The 10,604-nt window shown below is 35.0% G+C and overlaps 1 protein-coding gene across 1 annotated transcript in view; it reads right to left on the bottom strand.

The window, feature by feature from the left end:
- Positions 1–2,111: 2,111 nt before the first annotated feature.
- The window catches only part of LOC129281552 (endosomal/lysosomal proton channel TMEM175-like), a 37,500-nt gene continuing 29,007 nt past the window's right edge, over positions 2,112–10,604 (bottom strand). The window contains exons 16-21 of the mRNA XM_064113199.1: positions 10,145–10,251; positions 9,452–9,532; positions 8,286–8,346; positions 6,739–6,801; positions 6,042–6,108; positions 2,112–4,470 (exon numbers count right to left, since the gene is read on the bottom strand). Of these exons, the coding sequence (XP_063969269.1) occupies positions 4,343–4,470; positions 6,042–6,108; positions 6,739–6,801; positions 8,286–8,346; positions 9,452–9,532; positions 10,145–10,251 (507 nt within the window). The 3' untranslated portion in view covers positions 2,112–4,342. The remainder of the gene's footprint in view (positions 4,471–6,041; positions 6,109–6,738; positions 6,802–8,285; positions 8,347–9,451; positions 9,533–10,144; positions 10,252–10,604) is intronic.

The following is a 10,604-nucleotide window of genomic DNA, read 5'->3' as shown; positions in this document are numbered from 1 at the left end:
CGATGCGACCGAGTAGAGCACAAGCATGACCAGGGTGATGTTTGTATTTATAAATTCAAAATGAAGAACGAGGTGAAAACTTTAGATGGAATGAAAGTTTTTGAAAATTAGATTTAAAAAAAAATCTTTCCAGTATGCAAAGGAGCTACATCTGGTCACTGGTCACACTACTCTCAGAGTGAGATTAGTGGCCAGTCCTGGTGGAATGAGATTTCAATCTTTCAAGAGTGATTTTAACCTCTTTCGGAGTGAAAGCGTAAAAATGCACACTTTCACTCCAAAAAAGGTTTTAAAAATTCATTCTTGAAAGATTGAAATCTCATTCCGTCAGGACTGCATGGTCCCTCATCTCACTCTAGAGGAGTGTGATTATATATAGGTACCAGATTAGCTCCTTTGCATTTAAAGAGTACTAAACACATTTTACTTATTTGTATTCTACTATCTATTTCGGGGGGGGGGGCAGCCTTGCCTCACCCGATGAGTACGACAATACTCTCTATACCCCTCCCCCCCCCTCTCAATCATGTCCATGGACCTATCCACGGAGGATTATTCTATTGTTACTGGGGGTGCTGAGCATTGTCACATCACCCCCAGTAACAATAGATAATCCTCCGTGGCCAGGTCCATGCCCCTCTCTCTCCCTCGCTAGCTCGTTCCCCCCCCCCCCCTCTTCATTTTTTTTATTGTTATTATTTTGCTCTACAGACAATTTTGATTACAGTTTGTTTCATTTTCATGTTTGGGGAATCGAATACAGGGTATACCTGGGAAGCGTTTCATCAACACTTTTGTCCGACAAGTTTTCAGATCTGACAAATTTTCTCTATGTTGATTGGTTGAGAAGCACCGTTACTATGGTAGCCGTCGGATGAAACAGGACTTGTCAGACAAAACGTCCGACAAGTCCTCTCGTGAAAAGCTCCCCATGCAGGTCAGGGTCCTGTCTCACAAGAAATGCGATTGATCCGATCATCCGACAAATATCATGACTATGTCAACATCGAAAGTGTATATTTGTTTATAAAATGTTTTCTAGATACAAAGGAAAGGCATTAATTAATCGTTGTCTTGACAATTCAGTGCATTTTCTTTTTGTTTACAAAGGACATAGAGCAAATTTCCGCGAGGAAAAATTATGTCAAAGAAGGATTTACATGATAAAATATTGATCGAATCAATGGCAATCAACGTAAGACGGGGCCTGGGATACTGTGAAAACATAAATAACGAGTACCGTAGTGTGACGTCATGAATTTTCCCTTTTTGCATTCAGCATTTTTGATACCATAAGTTGGTAGATCATGATGAAATACCTTTACAACCCATTGAAATCAATTTAGTATTGGCTTGGTTCTAAATGTTAGGAACCAGGCCAATAATACATTGACTTCAATGGGGATAATTCTGTATTCATGAGGTCATATCTTGGGCCCCATGGACTGATTCACACCAAATTTGGGTTGTGGAGGTTTTTTTGATCATGCTCTACCAAAATGTGGTATCAAAATCTCTGAAATAGATTGAAAAAAAAAAAGTTTTTTTGTGACGTCATCACTTCGGATGGGGCCGGGGGAGAATACCTCACCTACCCCTATATAATTCTATTAAAAAACACCTTTATAATACCGGGGGATTTCACAATTTCAGTTACCGTAGTAACAGTGCTTCTTAGCCAATCAAAACCAACCAAACTTGTCAGATCTGGGCCCCGTTGCCACGGTTGCATAAAAGTTACCATTATGGCAACTTCGCCATCCATGTAAACTTGCATGGAATCCTTGATTTTGATTGGCTTTTGATCAGCGTTACCATGGTAGTTATACCATTGGATGGCAAAGTTACAATAATCGTAACTTTTATGCAACGGGACCCTGTCATGTTGTCAGACAAATATGTTGATAAATCATTCCCCTTATCCATCAATGTCAAATGTGCTGATTGACTTCATCGTTTGTAGATATTTAAACATTTTACGCATCTGCCCCCGTAAAAAATCCGTCGTATGGCTGTGAGCCCCCAAGATTTTCAAATAATCAAAAGATCACATGATCATGATTATCAAGAAATAGGCAAACGAAAAAATAGCGATGAACATATTACCAGACTTATTGACAATCAAGAAATTTATTTACTTCACAATACATGATCATTTTTTCAAATGATTGACAAGAAATTATATTCTGAATGAAAAAAAACTTATGATTTGCAGAAAGAGAATTATTTGATAATGATGCAAATTGGAACATTTCATTTAGTGAAAAGGTGCTAAAAGAGAAAAAAAAAGTAGTACAAATAATGTGGGGTGACAGTGTTTGTATTAATTTTGAAATCACGGACCGGTTTCTTACTTTTGTATTGCTAATTTTCAGAAATTCTGATCACAATCCCCGAACATATTATAATGACATGATGATTAGAAATCGCTTTAAAACTCCCAGGAATCATTTACGATTTGTTTTTTGATCGGACACACAGGAAAATAAAATAGACATTTTTTATGACAATTTGTGTTACAAGAACGACTGGAAACAAAAATCAATACATTTCCAAGTTTTTTACATGAAAAACATGAGGTATGGATCATTATATATTACAATAATTCTCAACTACAAATAAATTGTTCTTAAAAGGAATTAAAACAAAATCGACATTCTACTTTTAAGGAAAAATATGCATATATGTCTCTTTGGTTGTAAGAATACAATATCCTGATAATGTCATCTAATGGCACATCTATGATTTTTACTAAATGAAAAAATAGTTAGAATTAAGTTCTAAATCAGATAAATATGTACAGCACAATTAGTTCTTTCATAAAGGCGGCGAACGCCTCATGTGTCGCAGGCGTATTCAGCCAAACTTGTTTTAGGGACTTAGGTTTCTTCTGTAGACAAACATGGTATATATATACTTTCACGACAAATTATCTATGTATGAATGTATGAAAAAAATAAAATGAAAGTTTGTGAAATGGTAGATAAATAATTATATATTATGAACTAATGAAAGAATGCATAAATGGAAGGATGAATGAATGGATGGGGAAGGTGGATGGATTGGTGGATGGATGGATGGATGAATGAATAAATGAACGTATGAATGAATGAAATGAATGTATGAATGAATGAATGAATGAATGAATCAATCAATCAAGCGATGAACAAATAAAATATTTAAAAAAATAATTGAATGAATGAGAATGAATGAACGAACGGACGAATGAATGAAACGAATGTATGAATGACTGAATCAATGAATGAATGAGTCAATCAATCAATCAAGCGATGAACGAATAAACAAATAACTGAAAGAACGAATGAATAAATTAATGAATGCATGGAGGGATGAATGGATGGATAAAAGGGTGGATGAATAAATAAATGAATGAATAAATAAATGAACGAATGAATAAAGGAATGAATATGTGTGTATGAATGAATGGATAAATAAGTGAATGCGCCAGGCCTAACTCGCTTACAGTCAGACGCCAAGGCCTCGACAAGAAATCGTGTAGTGTTCGCAAATTTCAACAGGACAGTGCCTCAACTTTCAATTGGTATCAACTTGTTGACGGAGCCATGCTACCAAAATTGAAGTTTATTCATATTGCTACATAGTGATGAATTCAACTATGTAGCTATTTAAGTATCTAAAGTTTTTTTATAGATCTCTTAAATATTTTTTTAAAGTGACTCCGATTCTGAATGACATTGGGCATTTCAAGTGTCTGTGGGTCTGGCATTGGTGATCAGTCAGTCCTTTGAAGAAGATGTAAACAAGCCGTCAATCCTCCATAGTTTATCTTTCTCCTTTCCCTTGCACCACCATTTCCTTCATGACGTCACAGTAACTACCACTTTCCATCCGTTTGAGATCAAAACCGTACTCAAAGTCACACAGTGACGTTTGATGTGCTGCATTGTTTTCAATATTCATGATTACGATGTCATTGGTTTTTCTCGAAATTCCTTAGGCAAGAAATTGTCTCACATTGTGCTGCACTCAACCCAGGTGAGATGAATATCTACCTAACGGGAATCAATTCCTCGGTTTGTTTGTGCGCTGTAAAAGGCTAAAGCCAGGGTGATGATACAAAGTAAGATACCTTTGAAAGCACATAATACTTCAGATGATAATGTGACATGCGCTATAAAAGAGCTGTATCATCAGTAGTGAGTGAAACGCTTTGAAAAATCCGTTGATCGCACATTGTTTATACACATAATACAGCTCCATTCTTCCTGGTATGCTAAGTGTTAACACGTATTGTCTTCCAGTTCACTGCTCTCGCTGACAAGACAAGGGGAGATCCCAATCCGTCGCGATGACGTCATTCTTACGCTTCACCGTTGTCATGGTTATCTTGGAATATTACAGCGATGCCAGAAGTTCGTGTCCCGTCTTTGATGCTCTTCTTGGCTTTCTTGATGGCGGCGCGGTCACAGGTGCATGTCTTGCTTTCAACTACAAAATGTGAATGGATATGAGGTAAGATAGGCTAGATATATCGTATACACTGTAAAAACTGTGGTGTTAAAACTTACACCAATTGGTGTTAATAGAGGACCACACCCTGGGGTGTTAAAATAACACCCTAGAGATTGAACATAACACCAAAGAGTGTAAATGTAACAACCATAGGTGTTGTAATAACACCTATAGGTGTAAAACTAACACCACCAATTTAACACCGGTGTAAAATAACTGGTGTGGTCCTCTATGTACACCGGTTAACACCAAAGTTTTTGCTGTGTATCGATAAACAAATCATGCCCTATAACGGAAACTAAAAAGAAGAAACTTAAGCGATGCCAACTGTGAAAAAATATATACATTCACTTGCATAAGGCCTATAGTATTCGGGTAAACTTAAAATCCTCTTTTTATGAAGGATTCCGGATATTCGATTGTCCAAAAATTAAGAATTGTTCGTTAATCGGAAATTTTGTGGCAATGTAAATTGAAAAGATGAAACGTAAGCAATGCAAACTGAAAAAAATACATTCACTTACAGTTAAGTAAGCCTGGTATTAATCGGGTAAACGTTGTACGCTCGTTTTCAGAAGAATTCCGAATATTCCATTAGTCAAAGAAATTAAGAAATGTTTGCTCGTTGTCCGAAACAACGGAGGAAAGATACAGAAGAAGAATCCGAAATTTTGTGGCACTTCATTCTGAAGGTTCGTTAATCTAACAAAAATATTATGTTCGTTAATCCAAACGTTTGTTAGTGCGAAAGTATTGAGTTTCGTTCAAGGCCTTACGCAGATTTTTTTTTGCTGGGGGGACAGAACGCATAACTTTTTTGGAAAAATCGAAGGCGCGAGAGCGAAGCGACCGAGCTTGTTATTGGGGCGCTTTTACATTTTATAGGATTTCGTACATAATTTTGGTGAAAATTTTAAGTAAAAAAATGTAAGTTTTCAAAATTTCTGCCCCCCCCCCCCGCTGCGTACGGCCATGGAATCGTTATTCCAAAAATTCTACAGTATAATAAAATAACTGACAAGATTACAAAACCTTTCTTCATTTTTGCACTATAGAACCTTCTGAATAGCAATAAACGAACCGCGTTTTATTTTCGGAAATAACAAATATCTGGATAAGCAAACTGTATTTCATTTTTCGAATAGCAGACCGTCGGATTCACCATGGACCTATAGTAGTAGGTCCATGGGTTCACGAACCGGACTCATGATCTTTCGGAATGCTGCCTTTTGAAAAATCAGTCTTCGGTATAATGGGCTGTAATCGCCCTGACAAACGGCAAAGCAAAATATGAGGCCCGTAAGTGGTATAATTATTATGACACTCGAAAAACCGAAATATAAAGACACATGTGTAGTTAAAAAAGTAATGAATTTGATGGTGCATTGCTTTTTCAATGATATACTTCTCGAGAGTATCAACAATCGTTTGTAAAATCCTTCTGCAGGTTTTGCGTACATTTTTCTTCAAAAGAGCCTATACATTCATTGGTGCCAGGCTTCTTTTTAGGCCCACAAACTAATGTTTGTGTTTGCATTTAAACTTACGTTTAACGAGATCCTCATCCCTTGTGGTTTGCGATTCATACTTGGGTGGTGGAGATCGTCTTGAAACCTGGATGTCAAAATGAACATACACGGAATTATACATTATTTCAAATGAATAACTAGAATTTTCTCTTCTGTGATAATTTTCTCTTTATTTAAGTTCAGCTTACATGTTACACCTATGAGCAAAATGTTATTTTACATTGTATTTTATCACTGACATAACATAATTGATTAAAAAAGACCCCCCAGTCTTGATAATTATTATCAGTGTTACTATATACATAATATCATCATCATCATCACTATCACATCATGAACAGCTACATTACTATTATCAATATTATTTAAAATAATCGTTTTTATCAGAATTATCATTTTATCATCACCTTTCATTTCTCATTACACTGCAAAAACGCAGGTGTTAATTTAACACCAGCCTGGTATTTATATCGGTCCACACCTAAGAGGTATCGAAACAACACCGGTTTGGCGTTAGGCTAACACCATGACCAATTGGGCATTTAAGCAACACCAATAAGTGTTAAACCAATATCGGTTTGATTCTTAACTGTTGTTGTTTCAACGCATCTCCGGTGTTTTCCGATTTAGATACCAGGCTAGTGTTAAATCAACACTGGTGTTTTTTGCAGTGTATAAAAAAATTCTTACAACATAATCAGACATGCGTACTTACATAAGTGTAAATTTCGAACACCATTTTTACAGCCAGGAAAATAAGCACCGAACCAGACTGAACCTATTACCAAAAATTAATTTAAAAAAATCTCATTATTCATGTTATTGAGAAAAGAAAAGTTACGATGTCTGTCTTATTAATTACTGAAAGGGGCAATTCATCCTGACAATACGTCGGCATGTCGGTTTAAATAAATTAGAAATCATAGAGAAAATATTGGTGAAGGTTTGATGAATATCCATCAATTAAGAAGAGAGTTAGAAACTTGTGACGCCCGTATTCTGAAGTCAGGTTCAACTTAGACCACGGTCTTACTGTATTAAAATTATAGGAAGCCAATAATTCAAAAAATATGTTTATATTGTATATCTCTTATGTTTACTATTTTGTTTCATTTTGCTTTGATAATGAAAAAAATACTTTAGTTATAATTCCCAGACAATTATGAACAAGTTGGGCGTCGTATGAGTTAATAAATTAAATGTGTACTGTAAGGGATTTGTGCTCCAATATTATTGGCTATCCATAGTTAAACCACAACGTTAAACTAGGGTTTAATGTAAACCCGAGTTCAGAATACGGGCCTAGAACTCTTTATCTTGGAACGTCATAATGCGATCAGCTCCTTCATATAGCATGATAAATAAAATAATTTTTGTAATATAAGTGATGCATCTGATGATAATTATATCTGTCCAACAAATAAAATCACTCTCATTTATCTAAGAAAATTGCATTTTTTAAATTGATATCTTACGACATATTGAGTTGTTGCTCGTCTATTGCATCACAAAATCACAACTTCTTTATTCACAGTCAGACATCTGTGCATGCCCCTCAGCCAATAAACCCCAAGAAATTTATTCGATCTGACAGCGTACCCGGGCGTCGCAAATTTGGTCTCAAAAGATGCGCAAGACTTGAAAGTAAAAAGTCAGCGAGCGTCGCGGTCAAAAAATTTGCGCGGCGAAAATATTGCGCGAATCTTGAGCCCCCCCCCGGCCTAGATATGGTTAACAGTCGAAAGTATCGATGAAACGACTCCCAGGACTCAAGATGGCGTTATTCAATGAAACAGTGGTGTATTGCCTTTTAAATTTACTCTAAAAAAAAGATACGAGTGAATAATTTACTTCTCAAAAAGAGTGAATAATCTTTGTTAGATAAAAAGTGATTTTCTCTAGAAATCATTGATTTTCACACTTTTAAAAATGAAATTTGTTTGAATCCTTTGTATGTTTACTCTAAATTCACTCCAAATCAAAGTGATCCTCGACGTCCCTACCTAGGGGAGTGAATCAGAGCGAGTGAAAAATCCACTCATTGTTTAGATTTAATGTTTATTGATCAAACCAGTAGGTCCATGATCAAACTTACCCTACAAACTCCATAAATGAGTAAAATGTTTCATTGGTATTTTCGATGTAAAGTAACTCCCTATTAAGTAATCATCGATGTCACTAACAAAGGACATGTTTAAAGGAGGTGAAAAGCAAGTGAAAATTCACTCTTTTTTAGATTTAAATTTCATTGTTTCAACTTACCCGCCATACTGTCATGGAAGTAACCGTTCCTGGTTTTAATACCATAAGAAACAGCGTCAAGCTATGAGAAAATAAAATGATTGGGAATTATTTCATCAAAATTACGCACTGATCAAGAATGAGAACTAATATGATCATTCTTGATTATTATGCTATGCAATAATTCAGTACTATTGTTTCTGGAGTAATGGTTCTAATCACTTTTTTTCTTTACCATTGCTATATAAAGCACAGTCAAACCTGAACTACACACGCAAACCAAGTCATGATTACGATTTTAACCATATTCTTAAAAAGAAAAAAAACTGAACAATTTTTTCGAGATTTTAATGTGTAATATATTTCTTATGTAAATTTTTTTTAAGAAACACGTGCTCAAATAGTAAAAAGAAAAAAAAATTGAAGGAACTGTGTTTTAATTCATAAAACGATTGTCAAAGGAAAATGCATCCCATCTAAGTTGAAAGTTGTATAAATAGAAACAAATAAGAGATTCGGATAGGTGAGTCTTTGAAGAAGATTAGATAAAGAAAATAAAGAATTGAATCAATTACCATCCCATCATGGCCGAACGCAGATTTTTTTTTGCTGGGGGGCAGGACACGTAAACTTTTTTTTTTAATCAAAAGCGAGGAAGCAAAGCGACCAAGCTTGTTATTTTGGCGCTTTTTCATTCTTGAAAGTAAAATGAAAGGATTTTGTGCATACTTTTTGTAAATTTTGTTTTATAAACTTCACTAAAAAATATAAGTTTTCAAAATTTCGGGGGGGGGGGGAACTACCCCCCCCCCGCTGCGTACGGCCACTAGCGTACCTACGGGGGGGGCAGGGGGGGCACTCTGCCCCCCCTGACGAGATTTTGAAGACCTTTTTTTTTTTTTTTTTTTTTTTTTTTTTTGCTTGTCAAATTTTTTCTGGTACGAAAATCTTTATTTTGTATTGATGACCCCTTTTTTTTTTTTTTTTTTTTTTTTTTTTTTTTTGCTTGTCAAATTTTTTCTGGTACGAAAATCTTTATTTTGTATTGATGACCCCTTTTTTTTTTTTTTTTTTTTTTTTTTTTGCTTGTCAAATTTTTGGGCGGCCAATTTTGCCCCCCTGTGAAAAATCCTAGGTACGCCACTGCCCTGCACCCAAACCTCAATTATCTCCAATATCATACTTACTTGAGTATAGGGAAGACAAGCAACAGGGTCAAAGATTTCACATGATGTACCCCTAGGATCTGATGAACGCGATGCTTGTGTCTGTGGAAAAAATAATTTATTTTATTTCGATTACTTTTATTGTTTATTTTTTTGTTTTATTCTGTGTTATTTCATTTTATTTTATTGCATTTATATTGACATTTTTTATTTCATTTATTCATTTATTTATCCATTTATCATGTTTATTTATTATATCTATTTTTTTTTGGGGGGGGGGGGTCAGACACAGTCATATATACCTAGACAGCCTTTTAAAGTAAATTATCAGAAGAATGTTCGGCCGTGATATGATATCTTTGATGTCTCGTATTTTTATTCCATAATACAAAAGAGAGAATTTATCCCCCTAAACCCCACCTAAACAAACAGCAAACACACCACAAACAAATGAGGAGAACATTTAGCAACCCCAAGTGTGTAAATTGATAAAATGTTGTCATGTCTACTACCCTAAGACTCATCATGCTACTTTGTAAATAGATTTAATCAAAAATGATAAACGCTTTTATTAGTGTGTCTGTGTCAATATGCAACGACGATTTTAGCTCAGAAAAATTGAAGTTCTCTATTGAATCGTAAGTCCAGATTAAGAAAAAAGTCAGTCATATAAAAATTATTGCCATGGTATTTTGCAAATGACGGTAATTTTACCTTCTCCAATGGGCGGAAATCCAATAGATTAGTTGCATTCCCGAAGCACAAATCAAAAGGCCACAATGAAACATAATTGTAGTATCCTCATTCTCACGTAATGATTTCTATAAAAAATATAGAAAATAACGAAATTGGGGAAAAAATGAATGTATGCAAAATGAAGTCACATGATTAGGATTATTTCAATATTCGATTCCATTTTGCTGGCATATCTGTCTATCTAAGAATGAAATACCTCTGCGTCAGTATTGGACTATAAGCATGATAAGAACCCATAGTAAATGAAACACAGCAGTAAACAAAATACTTCTTTTTTACATCTATCCATCCATCCATCCATCCATCTATTTATCTATCTATCTATCTATCTATCTATCTATCTATCTATCTATCTATCTATCTATCTATCTATCTATCTATCTATCTATCTATCCATCCATCCATCCATCCATTCATC

This window comes from Lytechinus pictus, chromosome 18 (genome assembly GCF_037042905.1).
Source record: "Lytechinus pictus isolate F3 Inbred chromosome 18, Lp3.0, whole genome shotgun sequence".
NCBI lineage: Eukaryota > Metazoa > Echinodermata > Echinoidea > Temnopleuroida > Toxopneustidae > Lytechinus > Lytechinus pictus.
The sequence above is the reverse complement of the archived record's forward strand: the minus strand, read 5'-3'. Positions and strand labels throughout refer to the sequence as shown.